Source organism: Notolabrus celidotus, chromosome 13, assembly GCF_009762535.1.
Source record: "Notolabrus celidotus isolate fNotCel1 chromosome 13, fNotCel1.pri, whole genome shotgun sequence".
NCBI lineage: Eukaryota > Metazoa > Chordata > Actinopteri > Labriformes > Labridae > Notolabrus > Notolabrus celidotus.
In genome coordinates this window covers 16,238,056-16,257,151 of record NC_048284.1, presented here as the reverse complement: position 1 = coordinate 16,257,151, position 19,096 = coordinate 16,238,056, and the positions used below count along the sequence as shown (strand labels likewise).

Sequence of the window (19,096 nt, the reverse complement as noted above, 5' to 3'; positions counted from 1 at the left end):
TGAGATGTCAGATATGAATGAAGAATCAAAGGGAAACTCATTTGTGGTTGTACACAAAATATTGATCATAATATCAAGGTACAAGTATCAAGAGCTTCAATGTAACATGTTATCTTGTAAAGATGTGTCATGAAATGATATGTACTATTTTTATATTATGAGCCTATTAAATGAGCCACTATTGTATTCCGCATTCTTCCTTTTTTTTAAGAAGCATAAACTGGTATGAAAATGAGATAATATTGTACATAAGTGGCAGTTTTATAATTAGTACATACTTTGAGGTAATGTCATTCAGTACAAAGTTATCAAGTAAAAGGAACTGTAAAAATACTGTTTAATTAAATAATTAAGAACAGGATAGGCTTTACTATAGAGCCCCAAGTGTTGCTTGCCTTAGTTAACTGCTGCAGAAACGGTGAAGTTATCAGGATACACCACAACAAAATCTGCTAATAATTACTAAACAATAAAATAGCTGCCCCTGTGAACATGGGAACTCAATGAGTTGTGGTACCTCAGAGCAAATTACTGCTTCCCAGTAGGCTATGTAATGAAGTCCTATCTATTATTTTTTTTAAATCTATAAAATGCACCAATATTTGTCATGCTGCCTGTTCCATTTATTGATACTTTACCTAGCGTGCTACATGGCTTAAAGCCTATTTCACAAAGGAAAAGATAGTAGATTTCCGAAGCTCCAGGCTCTGCCATCAGCTAGTTAACATTCGAGGAGTGAAAATCGAGGTGGTGCCAACCCACAAATATCTAGGTGTTCACCTGGACAACAAGTTGGACTGGTCCCTTAACACAGATGTACTCTACAGGAAGGGGCAGAGCTGCCTCTTTTTCTTAAGGCGCCTCAGATCTTTAGACATCTGCAGAAAGATGCTGCAGATGTTTTATCAGTCTGTGTTGGCAAGTGTGTTATTCTATGCTGCAGTCTGCTGGGGAAGCAGTATAAAACACAAGGATGCGAGGCAACTGAACAAACTAGTGAAAGAAGCTGGCACTGTGATTGGAACCAGGTTGGACTCACTGGGGGCTGTGGTGGAGAGATGCACACAGAAGAAGCTAGAGGCCATTCTAAATTACACAGATCATCCACTTCACAACTTCTTTGTGGACCAGAGAAATAGCAGCAGTGGACGGCTCATCTCTCTGCGCTGCAGGACTGAGAGAGACAGAAAATCATTCATCCCTGCAGCCATTAGGCTTCAGGCTACTCTGTCAGAGCACACAGATCATCACACCAAAACTTCCTGTCTGTCCGAACAGCAAGGACAAAGAGATATGGGGACAGGGCCTTCTCCATCTGTGCCCCAAAAATGTGGAATTATCTTCCCCCCACTATCCGATTATCCCCTTCTGTCGAGACTGTTAATTTCATTTTTAATTATATTGATCTCTTACCACTCTTCTTTCCCTCTCTTCCTCTGTTTGTATGTTTTTTATTTCATTTTCTCTTTGTTTTCCTCATTTTCTGTTGTGAAGCACTGTGGATCAACTGTGTTGTGTGTAAAGTGCCATATAAATAAAGTTGTTTGATTTGATTCATAAGTCTCTAGCCAATGGGAGATGAGCTGACAGACACCTGAATTACTTGTTTTATGTGATTTTTATAATTTCATCTGCCAGACACCTGAATTTCCCCCTTGGGAGATGAATAAAGTACATTCTATTCCATTCTATTCTATTCTATTCAATTCAATTCAAATTTGCTTTATTGGCATGAACAAAGAGATGTTATTGCCAAAGCACATAAATTCATACAATACATTATATATATTTCCAACACACTACACTCACCACATATACATTAATCACACACCATATTCATTACATATTATATTCATCACATACATATCAACCATATATTACACATATTACATATTCAATACGCATTAATGAATGATTACCTATACAGCATATCTCAATGTCCTCACCCGATGCGGCACGCTCACAAAACCCCCACCCAAAATCAAACACCATGGGATGGTGCGTCCCTCAGGCTGTGACAGGCAGACACATGTTTAGCATTATTCTATTCTATTCTATTCTATTCTATTCTATTCTATTCTATTGGTTGTACTTCGAGTTTTTTCACAGCCATTGGTTCAAATCCATGTCAGTCAATCTTAAGTATTTAGTCCCCGCCTCTTCCTGTACGTCACTACGTTTGTTTTCATCCTTGACGCAGGACCAGGACGTAGGACGTGAGGGAAGTGGTGGGCGTTTCTCTCCGTGTTCGTTAGCTGACTGTAAAGAGAAGGTTTCTCTCCTCCACGAACAGCTTTACCGATGTTTCTTCCTACGCTCGTGGAGGACATGCATCATTTTAAACCCAGTCGAGACAGACTGTACACCACCAGGTGTTGTGGATGTTGCCACGTCCGGACGGGGACCATCATTCTGGGAACATGGTACATGGTATGTAAAATGGTTGATGGGGAAACAGAAAGCTAATGTTGGCTAGTGCTGTCCATCATCTGCCTTAAGTCTGCTTAAGTAGCGAGTTATATAACACTGCCAGCCCTACAGCGCTCACACATCATGGAAGAATATGTTTTATTCGAAAGTATACAAACTTTATTTTCATATTCCTTTTGACTATTTAGAATAGTCCTTGCACTCGGAGCAACATTTAATACAGCTAGCGTTAGCAATAGCCTGCTGCTGTGATTGAGGCAATAAAAGACAGGAAGATGTGCTTAAAGAAATCATCTAACCTTAAAGATGCAGTCAGAAAACGGTTATTGATCATTAGGAAGTAGAAAACACCAACGCTTGGCAGGTAATCTACGGTTTGAAATAAACGACATTTTGACCGCCGTTAGCCCAAGTTAGCTGATGTTTCGGTTTAAAGCGTGACCCTGTTAACTGGCGACTTTCAACCCGAATGCGTCAGCTGTTGCGACTATTTGCTTAATTTTTCCACTGTGGGCATACCTCACTACTATTTTAACATTTTTAATTGAAAACTAAATTACGAATATTTCGCGCGAGTTCTTCCCGTGCAGTTGTAAACTGCCACAACCACTGTCGCATTTGGCTTGAAGTCGCCAGTTAACAGGGTAACTCTTTAAACCAAAACACCTGCCCTACGCTTCGAAGACATGCAAAAGTAACGGTCGTCAAACTGCAACAAGCTGTAATTTAAACGACTAAGTTGAAGCATTTTCACTTTTATCACATTGGCACACTGAAGCAGCTTTCTAGTTGCTATTAGATAGATAGATATACTTTATTTTAGACCCATAGGTCCATATCACCACAAAAGTAATATAAAAGACCAAAAAAATAAGTGAAATGCACGTCCAGCAAGAAATTAAAAGGTCATATGGCAACAGTTTACACATTCATTTTGATTAGAGCATAAAAAGGCATTTGTTCCAATGTTTCCAAAAGCAAGAAAAATACCTTGTCACATAATGTGAGTTCCCTTAAAATGTCATTTTCTGAATCAGCTAAGTGACACATAAATTTATACATCAAATTTATCAGTACAGCATGAAACGTAGGGACATTGTTTGATATAAACATCAAACTTGCACTGGTACATCTCTGTAGTTCAGACATGTCCAAAGTACGGCCCAGGGGCCAATCGTGGCCCAAGATCCATTTAATTATGGCCCCAAGGTTTCATCTTAAATTGTGTCATTTATAGAACAGAAATTAATCACATTCTGAATCATCTGTACATTTGCAGTTCCTTTCAAGCACACAAACAAAACTAAAGTCAATCCAGAAACATCTCAAAAAGCTTCATATGGACTACTTTTATAAAGCCAAAGCTCTGGATATTCTGCAAGAATATAATTAGGAGGAAACACAAGAACTCTTAAAGTTGACAGGTTTTTCAAATTAATGTTTTTATCATGATGTGAAAATGTTATTGATGAACACTAAAAGTTCAGAAGACAAAAGAGGACACAAGACAAGATCCAAATGATCAAATTGTGCAGAAAAGGCAAAATTTGGTGCAGAAAAATAGTTCAGAATGCAGGACAAGAATCGTCTCGCTCTTAAATTGTTGTCTGCTGGTCAGAAAAGTCTTAAAAACAACATGAAAAAGAAGTGTGATGAAATCAAGATCATGATCCTGCTATAGGAAAATAATGATACAATATTTTACCCACATTGCCCGACCCTAATGAAAAACATTTTCCTCCAGAAGAAGATAAAGTTAGCTAATGTTTACGAGGCTTGTGGAGAACCGAGGACTACCTAGTTACTGATTTATTGAGAAAAAATGTTAAATAAATGTTATTACATAGAGATTTCATGTATAATTTGTATGATTCCTAAGTCTCAGTCGGAGCCAATGGCCCTGAGGTATTCTGACAACATCAATTGGGCCCTCCTTGAAAAAAGTTTGGACACCACTGCTGTAGTTTAAGGAAGATTCAATATGCATAATTATATGCTGCCTGAAGCTTTTTCATTTTAGCTCTACTGTAACTGCACCACTAATGGGCAGTATAAAGCGGAAGCTCTAAAAAGCTCTGTTTTAACATTGCTTGCTCACATTAGCTATCATTGCCCGCTGAAGCCAGTCCCTTGCAGCATTGTGATTCAGCTCACAGCTGAGTAAATCCCCTCTCGTTTCACCACGTCACATAACAGATGATCCTGTTTTTGGTTGAGTTTCCTCATAAATCCTCTGTGAAGATTTTGCCAGCTGGACAGTTTTTTGACGCACAAAAACATGTGAGCCACGTTCCTCTAGTTGTCACTAAATCCCTGCTACACAGTGAGAGAGAGCGCACTCTCAAACCTGTTAGAGAGGCTACTAAAACCTGAGAATAGATTTTAAAAAATGACACATTTTCACTCAAGCTCTGACCTAATGAAAGGGAATGATATAGTTTTAAGGTTTGGTCATTCCACTTCCTTGAAAGCGGTCTTCTTGTATAAAAGATAAAAGAAAGGCTTTCACTGAGTGATCTTTTCACCTGAACTACCAGGAGTGAATAGAAAAATGTTGTTTTCCCAACTCTTGCCTTTTTAAAGTTGAGAGTACATTGATAGTTAAACAAGTCAGCTGCCCACCACACAAAACCTACATCCTTAAGTCCTTAAGTTTCTGTGCTCCTGTGAGTCACTTGAACATTGGGGACCATCTTGATGTCAGAGTAGAAACTTACACTAAGCTTTGCCATCAGTTTGGCTGATGGCACTCTTAGTCTTAGTCTAGCCCACTTACAGTTCCACTTCTAATAATCTAATTTTTCACTAAAACAAAAGTCCCTCTGATTTCAAAATGTCACATTATCTTCAGATTTGAAGATCGCCTTTTTTTTTTACAGCAATGAATATTTTTCACTTTTCCTCCTTCCAGTCATAAATCAGTTTCAGTCCATGCCAGCATACGTCATGCTGTTTTTCCCCACAAAATTGGTACAATTGCTTATTTGTCGTGGGATTTATTTTCCAACAACTCATTAATGTTACGTGTCTCCCCCTGGAGTATCGTTGAGTCCTTTAAATAGTTCCTCCTCATGGCTGCGTTCTCACATGATGAAAACGTAACCTTCAACAAACAGGGTGATGAATTGTTCCCTGTTATCTTGCCGGTTTCATCTTAGTCTCAGCAAGTTGATCTCTCACAAAATTCACATGACCTAAAACCCATGTGTGTCTGTATGTAAGACTGTAATTTGAAAGCAAATCTAAAGTTTGGCAAATGTCACTTAGATAAGGGTGTATACTTTAAAATAGCTGACAGAGATATTGAGACTTTTAAACGTAAACTAAAAACTTATTTATTCAGTCTGGCTTTTATGTAGGGTTTAACAATTTTATTATTTACCTTTCACTGTAATATTGATTTAAATGTTGCTTTATTATTTTAGTAATTTTAACTGTTATCTTATTCTATTTTTATTTATTCATTCATTTATTCATTTTATTTATCTACTCAGTTTTATTGATATTTTTTGCCTTAGTTTTATTTTCAATTCTTATCCTTACCCTTTTTAAAACTATTTTAAATTATTTGTATTCTTTATTTTGATGCTTTAATTTAATTACACATATTTTATTGTTTATGTGCATTAGTCTCTATTTTCTTTCATTTTAATTTAAATTTTTATGCTTTATTTATTTTAATTACACATATTTTATAGTTTGTGTGCATTAGTCTCTACTTTATTTTATTATATTTTAATTTTAATTTGTATTATTAGTATTTTTCTTCTTCGTCATTATTAATATTATTTTTATTATTATTATTATCATTATATTCCCCTTACATGTCTTGCCATTGTTTTATTTCTGCTTCTTTCTTGTTTTCAATCGCTGTAAAGCACTTTGGGTTGTATTTGATTTGTATGAAAGGTGCTTTATAAATAAAGCCTGATTGATTGATTGAAAATGTGCTGAGGCCTGCAAAAGAACTGCTAAGCTCTTAAAGATCCTCCTTTCACTACACAGGTAGTCAACCTGTTGATGGGCATCCTGCTGACTGTAGCCGTGACCCACCCAGAGAACGTGCCCACTATTGACTTACAGTACGAGGTCATCGACCACTACTTTGCGTCCGACAGGATGTCTGGTAAGTAGTGAAATCCACACAACTAACATGTTTCTACAGCAGTGGTTTATTTCTGTTCTGATGCTTTGGATTCTGCTGTGACCAGGGGAAGATGCTTTGGAAGCGTTCAGAAGTGTAAAACTGTTTTTGTTTTTTATCACCGACCAATGACATCCTCTTGTTTTGAGGTTGTCATGTGATAAATGTTCCACAGGGAGCACAACTCCCCATTGAAAACAAAACAAAAACAACTCATGAGGTCAACAGAACACCGCTGTGCTGTGTGCTTGTTGATATTGGTGTGGTCTCACTCTTGTTTATTGAAGGATTTATGTTTACCCTGACAAGATGTTTGTTTTTGTGCGAACCAGAGCAGAGCTGGCAGGACCATCACATCGCCTTTTCTTTCTCTCTCTGGTGGTTGTTTTTGTTGGTCGGCTTTGGGAAGGCCTTTTCATTTTTCTGAAACAGTGACTCAGCAGGAGAGGAAGGGAAACAACTGGGATGGGTTGACCTTCCCACAGCGGGCTCACGCCAGCACACAGAGCACACAGAGGTTGTCCACACCCGCAGAGCCAATGTTGGCAAATTAGTGCAGCTTCATCAGGCTGCACTCATTTGTTTTACATATCAGGCCATGATTAAAAGCAAAAAAGCAGTCTCTTTCTTTTAGTTTGGTAGCATTTTTCTTCAAGTTATTTACACTGATGTACAAATTGTAACTAGTCTCTGATCATGGATACACCTAATCTTCAGTGCGCTGCTCTTCTTTTGGATATGTGATAGTGAGCAGGGTATATGTCAGTCCCTCAAGGATTTCGTGTTTTTTTTTGTGTTTGTTGCGGCCCAAAAAGCCTGATTTTACGACAGCTTTTTGAAAAAATTGCAGTGAAAGTTGCGATTTTATTTTAAGCTTTTTTCCCCAATAACATCTCAGGGGCAAGTAAGTACGCTAAATTACAGTTGTTTTTAGAAAACATTCTTGATGTGACCACTGTGACTGTATTTTGATTCTCTTGATTCACAGAAAAATGCCATGAAAGGACTGTATTGGACATCCAGACGGTCCTTGAATGTACCTGCAGTGACAGGCGCACTGGACAGACAGTCAGTTGACGGCACTCTGAAATGCATCTGCATCTTTGATGACTAGGAGTTGATCCAAACTTACTAAAGGTGTCTGTATCACCAAACTGGATTAAATCAAGCTTTAGACGGGAGGTTTTTACGGCAATAGCGGCAAAAACGCCAAACATCAAATATTAAACAGACATCCCCCGGTTGTGTCTTTGTCACTAACGTACACCGGGGGTAAAAATCATCATCGAAGATGAGACAGATGCATGGAGGTGAGGAGAGATTGTTCACACAGCACACCTGCTGCAGGTAGAGACCAAGCTAACACCGAGCCCCTCAAATAATAACTCAGCCTGTCACAGGAATGCATCACTTTAATTTCTAAAGATTAGACTCAGAGCGGGGGAAACATGGATTCTTAAAGTCCGGCAGTCCGCTACTAAAGTTTTCGTCTCATCATCGTCTCGTCAACGAAATCAAAACGTATGATCTATAGCTTATTAATACTAAAAGGGTATTTGAGTATCTATACATAACAATGTTGTCATCAACACTTGTCCTGCCTCCTGTCCTCGCTTTTCAACCGTTCTCCGTGCGTGTTTTGCTGTTGAAAAGTGCCGATCAAGTGAGGACTTAACGTTAATGTTCCAAGGAAGTGAAATTGATGACGAAACTGATGGCGTACAGGGGGCTGAGCTACAGAAATTGCGCTGATTGTTTGAATTTGCATTGATACATCACTGCATTCTATTCAATAAGGTTGGCTGGCCCACTCTCAATGATAGACGCAATATCCATTGGAATCTTTTTATCTATGAAGCTGTTTTAGGAAAATTACCACCATACCTCAGTGAACTTCTTCATTACCCAGACCGTTTTTATCAGACTCGCACCTCAAACCAGCTACTTTTGCATGTTCCTCAAGCTTGGTCAGAACTAGGAAAGACTGCTTTTTGTTTCTATGCTCCTGACTCCTGGAACAAGTTTCAGCAGCGTCTTGAATTAAATGCACTTTTAACTTTTGGACAATTCAGAATCTTAATTTTTAACCTTTCAACCCTGCTCTGCAACTGTTTTAGCTAGGTTTACCTGAGTATATTTATTTTATCATTTTAACCACAGGCCCTTCTTATTTTAGTGCTTTTATAGTCAATCACATACACCTCCTTTTATTTGTATTATTTTATTTGATCTTTTAATTGTTTTTATTTCCAAATTAAAAAAAATTATCCTATTTGACGACTTTGATACTCTTGATACATTGTTGTTTGTTTGTGTTTGTTTTTTAAATGTCACTATAAATGACTCAATATCATTGTAAATGAGGGTTGCCCGTCAATGATCTCTTGAGTATAAATAAAGGTTGATTGTGGTTGATTGATAGTTGCGATCGCGATATTGCAACTTCCTGGAGGGACTGATATGTGGGTTTTTAATGCTGATTTGGACAAAACTGGCAACTTGTAGATGTAACATTTGACTCAAGAAAAATATGGTTTTAATGATTGCATTACAAATACTTTATTGGAGAAAGTAGATTCATCAAAAAGGAAAAGTGCAGGACTCTTTCTTGAGCTGTCACTTTGTTTGAAACATTTGATAACTTCCTCTGACTTGTCCACTCCTTAAAGTAAACATGAAAGAATCTTATTTCCTGCACAAAATAGAAGCTACAGGCATGTCTTTAGTTCCTACTTCAAGATGAGACCGTCCTCTGACAGCTCTGTACAAGTTGTTTTGCTCGAGCTTACACAAATACCAGTGGAAAGCCTCAGAACCGCATTGCGCAGCAGCTCTTAACAAGCGTCCCCTCTTCAGTGCAACAGGCGAGACTGTTTCAGGAAGTGAGAGGCTGAGTGATGGATGGGAAAGAGGATATGAAAGGCAGGCCTTTTAATTATCCCATACCAAGTTTCATTGCATCTTCACAGACACTACACAGCTGAGAGGGGAGAGGCTTAATGCTCCCCAGAGCTGGCCTTTCAAAACAGAGTTAGCTGGAAAGAGAGAAGCCCTGGAGACAGCTCACTTACACAATGTGCAAATTGCTGCTGCTTCAAAGAGCGCAGGCAAATGTATACATCCATCCACACCCAGTAAGAAACACATTAAACAATTCAGACCAAAGCTGAAAACAAAGTGTAATTAATCGTGTATTCTCTCTTTTTCTTCCACAGAGAATGCCTGTGTTGGATTCGCCATCTCCCTGCTGATGCTCACTATCAGTGCCATGATGGTGTACGGAGCTATCACTGTAAGTGTGTTCAGAGGGTATCTCTATTTTGATTTTGTTTGACATAAAGCACTGTATATTTAAAAGCCCTTTTGTGGTGCTTATGCAAATATGTAATCCCAGAATGTGCATTGCTTCAAAGTCATTCAATAAAAGCAGCTGAGTAAAGAGGTAAGCAAGACGTAAGAGGACAGGAAATTTGGGGTTGTGACGCACTGGGAGTGTAGCAAACAATGTTGTGTTCTCACTACCTGTCGTCTCCACCTCACAGGCCTGCCTGATGGCATCAAGACTGACAGGTTTGAAAGCCCTTTGATGTGGCTGTGGCTTTAAGCTGCTAGTGTAGATGACTGCACAGTTAAAGTATGACACACATCCACAGCCAGGTACACTGTTGCTGACTGTGTGAGAGTTATACTTAGTCTGTGCAGGCACATCCTCCAAGAGTAGTAGATTCCCCTTTTCCTGTACGGTGTGGTGATTGATGCAGAGCCACTGTTGCTGTAGTGTCCCAGAGAACACCCTGAACATTTGAACCCACTGTTTTCAGTACTTTGTAGTATAATGTAGAAATAAAGTTATTTCCTTTTACTTGTGTTTACAGTGTATTTGGTAGAAAGTATTCCTGTATATAATGTTGTGCAGTTCACTAGTTAAAGGACTGATTTTCACTGAGTTCTATTTGAGTAAGAAATTCCTGTCTCTGTCGGCAGCCTCTTTCATTTACCCCGAACCACATGTGATGATTCAGACACAGCTTGAGCAGAAAAGGCAAGATGTTTTCAATCCAGAAGATCTCTAATTGGAGATCAGAACAAAGAAATTGATGGCTCAGCAAATGAGTTTGTGGAGTTCTGATGTTCCACTTTTTTTATTTTATTTTTTATTTTTTTAAGATATATTTTGGGGCTTTTTTGCCTTTTATTGGACAGGACAGCTGAAGAGAGACGGGAAACATGGGGAGTAGAGAGTGGGGGAAGACAAGACCTCAGCAACGAGGACTATAGCCTCTATACGTGGGACGATTAGACCACTAGGCCACCAGCCCCCATAATGTTCCACTTTTTTTTTAACGTTTTTATTAGACTCAGCCAACATCACAAAACAACAATGCAGCCATCACACTCGGAGACAAAAAAGACATAAACAAGATTTTTGAAAACTCCTAGTCCATAGTCTGAATAAATAAATAGATAGTACACAATTAATGATAAGTAAATACAAAATAATAATATTACGATTGTAATGGTTAACACCATTTAAAAAAATAAAAATAATAAAATTAATAGTAATAATAAAAACAACATAAATAATCGTATAAATAGTAATTAGGATAATAATAATATAATGTTCCACTTTTAACCCTCCTGTTTTGTTCGTTTCTCACGGACAGTGATAATCTTCCTGGGTCAACTTGACCGGGGCATATTAAATTATCCAAAAGTGTCAGAACCCAAAAATTCACAATAAACATGTTTTTATTCTCATTATTAACTCCATTACTAACCATTTAAATCAATATTTAGTGCATTGGCATTCTTTAATTCTCACAGATCATGGTTCAATGAGGATAACTCACTCGTTTTGTATGAACACAGTTGCAAAGAAACATTTAATATTTGACATTTCTGACCACTTTTAGCCTCCACTTTCACTTTAGGGTCAAACTGACCCACGAACAGTATCTATCTAATCTAATATAAACATGCAGTGGGGGTTGCAAATGTGTGAAATGAGCCATTTTCATTTTCTATGTTTTTGACGCTAATTAAGCCTAGCAGAAGAAGTTTCATAGCAAATTACTTTAAACATTTTGTTTTGGATTATTGAATTTTAAAAAAGGTCAATTTGACCCGCAACATAACAGGAGGGTTACACATGAAAACTGAAGTGCTCCAGGCTCCTACAGGCTGTGCATAGATCCTCATGTGTACATTTGTTGGAGATAGAGCCCAACCTATTAGAGAAAGTTACCAGACTGTTAATGCAAGACAAATGTGTGGAGACCAGGCTGAATACATGCAGCATATTCCAAAAGGAGGCTCCCATTTGATAAGTTTATAACATGACCTTGTCTGTGTCTTAATGTGGTCTTTTCCCCTCAGCATCGTGACGGCTGGCTCATCCCGTTCTTCTGCTACCAGCTGTTTGACTTTGCTCTGAGCTGCCTGGTGGCCATCAGCTCGCTCACCTACCTGCCCAGAATCAAGGACTACCTGGACCAGCTGGTCAGTGCCAACTGTCTGTTATGATTCAACAGCCCCCAGTGGGGATGTACACAATTAATTGACTATCTATTAATTGATTAAGACATTACTCAAAACACACATTTTTGTTTTCAATTGTCCGTCATGTGGAACAAACATCATGTGGTCTCATATTACACTGAGCTATCAGGGAGGTGTTTTAAGTTTAAAGCATGTTTCGATGTGAACCAGCTGTTAAAGGTGTTGCGCACAGAGACGCTCAGCTGGCGACTGCGGCTGTGCATCAGGTTTCCATGTGTGCCTTTTAAAGAGGATCGATGCAGAACAACACCGACACGGGCACAAAGGTTGACAACTTTAAACAGGACATTTCTGCTGGACTGATTCTGACCCGGTTGCGCTCCCGGCTGAGACCCGACTGAATACACATGTTTATTTTTCTCAATAAGAACGAGTAGACAGAAAACTGGACACTGTGAGTCTGAAGTACTTTTCTGTTAGTATTATGAGCCTTCACTTTATAAGACTATGTCCGTGGAGAATATTTTTATGAGCCTGATCGTTGATACTCAGTGTTAAACATGTACCTGTATTCAATACTGTCAGTTATATGCACTTTGTTGCTGTAGAAAATATAATTTTCGGGGGAAAAACTTATTTGGCCTCGTTTTTTACATAAGAATAATAATGTTTTTTTTATTGATTAATCGATAATTGATCGTTAACATTTCCAAAAATCAATCACGGAAAATATTTAAACTGTACATCCCTAATCCCCAGTCTGATGCTGTTCTCTTGAATCAGTCACTTAACCGCCCCTATGTTTATTATACCATAGAGACGACATGTACAGCACATTCCTGATCTTATAAATAAACCCTTCACAGCTATTTTTACCTAAAGAGAACACCAATGTTTACATTATGTTTACAGTGTTGATGTCAATCTTGCATCTCTATCCAGGGATAACAAGTTGTTTCCTCCTGCTGGTGGCACTTTAAGGACATTTTGTCTCATTCAGAGAGACTGAGGGTAAAACTGGTGGCAAAGCAAATGAGGTGCTGACTTTCTTATGCTGCCATGTCAGAGATCTTCAGAGCAATTATCCAAACAGTGAACCAAGTATGAGCAGAGGAAGCCTGATGTAGCTTTGAGTCTTTTTGTAGTTTTTCTGTGGAAAAATGAATCTTGCATTATAAGATATTCTGACCTCATCATTATATTTTCATATGTATGTTGTAAATAACAATGGCGGACCTCAAGTGAATGGATTTTTCAAATTTTCTCAAAAATGTAGACATTGTTCAACATACATATAAAACATAACAATGTCAATCCTGTAAGGTCTGCATGTCTTATAATGCAGGGTTCCTTTTAAAGCACGATGGCATCAACCTCACAAAACACAACACTGACATCTGGTGACTTAAAAAGGTATTGCAGCCAAAGCGTAACAACAACTCCCTGATTTTGTTAGTGCCTCACAAATAAATGTCAGCTGAACCCGCAAATCATTATATCATCTAAATCTGATAAATATTTGTATAACTACTGTATTTAATTATTATGAAATGTGAAATTTGTACAGTTAAACAATTAGGGAATGCATCAGCCAAAAAGTCAGAATAGAGCATGATAAATCCAATAAATTATGAATTCACCATGCTGCTGTAGGTCATGTGCAGTGTGTGCTTGTGGGTTTTAACTTCATGTTTGTTCAGTACGCTGCAGTCAGAATTGATTTCCATAATGACGCTTTTGGTACATTATATCTCAGGATAAGTAGAAATTTGTCCTGATTTATGTCCTCCCACTGGACATTGCCACATGAATTTCCTCATCCTATCCAGAGGTGTCAAACGTATTCACATTCATTACTCAAGTAGAAGTATAGATACTAGGGTTTAAAAAGACTTCTGTAGAAGTTGAAGTATCAGCTCAAGATTTTTACTCAAGTAAAAGTGTAAAAGTATTGGTTTCAAAACTACTTAAAGTATAAAAGTAAAAGTAATGTAAGGGGGGAAAATGTCATTAAGGACAAAAGCTTAGGCTGCGCCACAGGGGCCTATAGTGCACTACCCCACCTCCCAAAAAAAAACATGTTTCTAAAGGCCATAATAACTAAAATGTTATATTAATATGTTAATGTTGAAATATTTGGGTTGCACCTGTTTCAGCCACATTCATGCCCATTGAAAATGAAGGGATTTTCATACAATGAAAATACATTAAAGAACCATATTTGTGTTATTCTGAGCATTAACATGTTCAAGGAAGATATGATGACTAGTTGTTGTCTGTAAGTATTGTAATGGTGCAAAAAGTCAAACTTCACAGGCATGTTATCAATAGCCTTTGTTGGAATGTCAATGTACATAAATGTGGTTTTTTTTTTAAGATGACAAGCCGGAATGAAAACAAGCCGAAATGAAATAAGAGTAACGAGGCTACTTTTAAAATGTAAGGAGTATAAGTAAAAAGTCAGCTGAAAAATAATTACTCCACTGAAGTATAGATAAGTATAAGTAAGGTAACAAAGTATTTGTACTTTACTTGAAACCCCTGATCCTACCTAATGTAATCCCACTCACGGTCTATCAATTAGTTCAGCAGCAAAACTTCAAAGCCCGACTGAGTAAAGGGCTTCTCATACACTAGTGACAACAGGATATTTAGATGTTGTCAGGGATGTTCTTTATTCAAAACAAGCTGTGACAAAATCCTAACAGTGCACTTCAAACAGATGTAACAACCTGCAGATCTGCAGTCAAATCGTCCCGTCTTAAGAGATAAAATAGTCTGTGTGAATAAGATTTCATTGTTTTGTCTTTTTCTGGAACACTTTTCTTCAGTATAATCTTATAAAAATGCAGAAAGACTCCCTCTCTTAAGTGGAGCTTCTACATTCACTCGTGCAGGTTAAAGACTCAGATTCCTCCAGCTGTAGTGTGGTGACATTAATGACTTTATTGATTGTCTGTTCATTTCCTCCTCAGCCGGACTTCCCATACAAGGACAACCTCCTCTCTCTGGACTCCAGCTGCCTGCTCCTCTTTGTGCTTGTCTTCTTTGCCTTCCTCATCATCCTTAAGGTGGAGTTTTTGATCATTCACAGTTAATGCTGTTTGTTGTGTGTGTGTGTGTGTGTGTGTGTGTGTGTGTGCGTGTGCGTGTGTGTGTGTGTGTGTATTAGGTGTTGTATGTTTGATTTACATTACTCGAGAGCAGACTTATGTTAAAAGAAATATTATTTGCCAAGAAAAGAGAGCCAAACATTAAGCTGTCAGAGGAGTAAACGTTGATGTACGCTTTAAAAAAAAAGTGCTGTATAAACTTTATTGAAGTGGTAAAAAAACCCCTCTGTGGTTCAAAGTGTCATTAACCTCATTCAACCATAAAATTCTGAGTCCTATCTTATCTCTTATTTTCCAGGCTTACTTGATCAACTGCGTGTGGAACTGCTACAAGTACATCAACAACAGGAACATGCCAGAGATCGCTGTTTACCCTGCCTTCGAGACCCCGCCCCAGGTATGAGATAAGTTAGAACGGCCCTAAGATGCCCCAGATACACTCTGACTGATCATTGACTATTCTCTCACTCATATCGACTGTCCCCAAAACACTCCTTACCCAGTCTATCAGATGGAGTTCAATGTAATGCTGAAGTTGGGCCAGCAAGTGGCGTCACATTCACACCAAAGTCTGTCAATCAAAAGGAGAATAGTCCCTAAAATGCTACCTGTTAATAAGACTCTGTCAGGTCAGGGAAACATTAATTACCACTGATATTTAAATATATTCAGGATATACAGTGGGACTGATTTTGAGAAACATGCTTTAAACTTAGAAATCTTTAAGAGAGGGCTTCATTTTTTAAAATATTATGAAAGATTTAACTGCTGCAGGAGAAAACACATTACTGTTGTGCTCCCATGGTTAAATAAACTGTGAATCAAGCTTGAAACTACCACTTATTTCCAGTTAATCATTAGTTGTTTGTTGTCTAAAACGTCAGTCTTAAAGCTAGGGTTGTTAGTCAAGGAAAACTAGCATGAATTTGAATGTAGCATTTCCTCAGGACTTCTAGAATAATATTATTATTTTCAATCAATACAACATTAAAAATGGTGCCTACTTTTTAACTTTCACAAGTTATATGCTCTTATCACCAACTTGCATCATAATTTGGCACACTCATTTCTGCAGATTCTGCAGATTCTGCATTTATTTAAAAATACAGCTGAAAAGCATCATTTTAACCACACAGTTGAAGAAATATATTCACTATCTGACTTCCTTACAAATTTGAAAATGACTGTTAACATAGTTTTTAAAATACTCACAAAAATGCAACTTGCATAATAATTTGGAACACGGTGTAAGTAAAGTCTTTATGTAGAAAGTGAAAAAAACTGCGGCTGTCATGTGATTTTCTTTTTTAAAGACACAGACACATAAGTATCCTATGTGACATTCAAGTACCTTATCTGAGCTGTAGGCCAACTTAAAGTAGGTCTACTTGAAAAAATAATAATAATAAATAGAAAATAAATAATAATACTAATAATAACAAACAAAACTGTTTTCAATCTTATCTCACAATGATAAATCTGAGGTGAATAACTGGCTGTAGCCCAAACAGAAATTGTACATGTATTAACAATTCCAGTAACATAAAGTTGATTTAAAGTTATTTTTGTGAGCTGTGAGTGCTGAGTTTTATTTAAAGTAAAATTGCACCAAAGTAGTTCTCTTCAGTTTCTAAAATGTTAATTTGTTTTGGGTATTTAATATCTTCTTACATGATATACTTACTAAAATAGAGACTGATGCACACCAAAAATGAAATATGTGTAATTAAACTAAGTTAAAGCATCAAAATTAAGGATACAAATAGTTAAAATAAATAGATTTTAAAAGGATAAGGATAGTTGAAAATAAAACTAAGCCCAAAAACTGAGTAGATAAATACAAATAAATAAATGAATGAATAAATAAATACATACAAATAGAAAAAGATAACAGTTAAAATTACTGAAATAGTAAAGCAACATTTAAATCAATATTACAGTAAAAGGGAAGTAATAAAAATGAATGCATCATTTTTGTTTGTAAAGTGACTTGGTGGTATTTTTCTGTATATTGGCTCTAAAGTAATGTTTGTTTTTTTATCTCTGTCCCTCCTCCAGTACATCCTGCCCACTTATGAGATGGCGATGAAGATGCCAGAGAAGGAACCACCTCCCCCTTACATGCCCGCTTAAGCACCGGCACCGTTGCCAAAACACACACATCCACACATGCACACACCAACGCACAGCACCATATGCATTCCTACCTTCCCTCACTTCCCCTTTCTGAGCACCACTAAGCCCTTATCCCCCTCTCTGATTCTCTGTGTATGTGTAAGGCCAATAAATGGTTAAGTTCAACCCCTCCCTCTGTATTTCTAAAGAGCATCCTGCAGGTGTGAGAGGAGAATAGGTGGGAAAGACTGAAATCTGCTTGTAAAAATGAATGAATGAGATATTTGGAAAGTGACAGAAGCTGCTACCCCTCCCTGCCTCTGGCCTTTTTTATGTCTTAGTAAAAGGGATACATGTGAAACTTAAATAGCTTAAAATGCTTTCATCAATCCAGCAACATCCTATCTATAGATTGATATATGAAGTGTAAAAAGATTCTATTAAGACAATCCACTTATTATAGCTCTTACTGTTGAATTGTGTTACTTTATCCCCCTAATTATGGAGATCTAGACTATTCCATCTTAGTCTTGACTGGAGTCTGTAGCACTTTTTTTGTCTGTTATTTATTTAGCTTTGCTGTGGTTCAGTTCACCTCCACCACCCCTGATGGTTTTCACCACTTTCTGCTGTCCTGATGTGTTAGCAATGCTAGTTACGAGTTTCCCAGCTGAGACTGAGAGACTGACAGCAGAGGGAGCTGATGATGGATCATTTTTCTCTGCTTCTTTCTCGCCTCACATCTGGAGCAAACAGCTGGTCTTGTGAACATTTGTAGTTGCATGCTGATCAAAAACCTCCCTCCACATTATTTTAAGGGTTATGATTTATCCTACTGTAGTGAAAAACATTTGACTTCAATAAACGTTTCAGAAAGTTTATACCATGACTCTTTTGTTCATTAGAATCAGAACTGGTGGTCACTGGCAAAAGCATGTCAGTATGACCGATTTTTCTTTTAAATGATCTTCATCAGGAAATCCAGTTTACATCTTAAAATGTGGCTCTTGCATAGTTTGAAGGCCTCAGCCATGCTCCTTTTAAATGAGCTGTATGCTATTTCATAGATTTGGAGTAGATCTTGCGTGGGATACTGTGTCCAAAATGAAATGAAACTGACATTTGGAAAGAATGATGGATATAATATCACATTTTATACAAGTGGCTCCCTGTATGTTTTATAAATTGATTTTGAGATTTTACTGATTACTTTTAAAGCTCTACATGGTCTTGCGAGCTCCGAGCTATACAGCAGACCTTTTAATACCCTATGAGCCGACGCGTACATTGAGATCCTCGGGCAGAGGTTTATTGTGCATTCCAAATACTAAAATGAAAACAAAAGGAAACAGGGCGTTCGCAGTGAGGGGTCTGCCCAAGGAGATCAGGTCTGCTGAGTCAGGGAGCTCTTTTAAATCCCTTCTTAAAACATACTTTATCGCAGAGCCTTCCTGGATTTTTATCTGAATTTTATTTGACTTTATTTTATTTGAACCGTCTCAAGAAACACATTTCAAAATAATTGAATTCCTTTAAAGTTCTTTTGGGGGAATTTTATGTCTTTTAAAATATGTTTTATTTCTTTATCTTGACTTGTGTGTTTTTAGGATCTGCCAGTTTTATTTTGCTGCCCATGTGAAGCACTTTGTAACCTGGTTATGAAAAGTGCTCTACAAATAAAATTATAATTGTTATTATTATTATTATTATTATTATTATTATTAGTATTAGTATTAGTATTAGTATTATTATTAGTAGTAGTATTTATACAGCTGTAAAATAATTTCTAGGTTTA

General features: G+C 37.4%; 1 protein-coding gene across 1 annotated transcript; it reads left to right on the top strand.

Annotated features, from left to right (window-relative positions):
* The first annotated feature begins 2,193 nt into the window (after window positions 1–2,193).
* Window positions 2,194–18,182, top strand: laptm4a (lysosomal protein transmembrane 4 alpha). Its single transcript, XM_034699682.1, has 7 exons — window positions 2,194–2,430; window positions 6,436–6,556; window positions 9,790–9,866; window positions 11,951–12,073; window positions 15,049–15,144; window positions 15,485–15,583; window positions 17,245–18,182. The coding sequence occupies exons 1-7, from the start codon at window positions 2,302–2,304 to the stop codon at window positions 17,317–17,319; spliced, it is 720 nt and encodes a 239-aa protein (XP_034555573.1). The 5' UTR covers window positions 2,194–2,301; the 3' UTR covers window positions 17,320–18,182.
* Window positions 18,183–19,096: the final 914 nt, after the last annotated feature.

What these genes read in the sequence shown, in the direction of transcription:
- laptm4a (XM_034699682.1), top strand. Translation starts at nt 2,302, where the DNA reads ATGTTTCTTCCTACGCTCGTGGAGGACATGCATCATTTTAAACCCAGT. An exon ending in TGGTGTACGGAGCTATCACT is followed by an intron (nt 9,867 to 11,950) that starts GTAAGTGTGTTC and finishes TTTTCCCCTCAG; the next exon opens with CATCGTGACGGCTGGCTCAT. An exon ending in CCTTCCTCATCATCCTTAAG is followed by an intron (nt 15,145 to 15,484) that starts GTGGAGTTTTTG and finishes CTTATTTTCCAG; the next exon opens with GCTTACTTGATCAACTGCGT.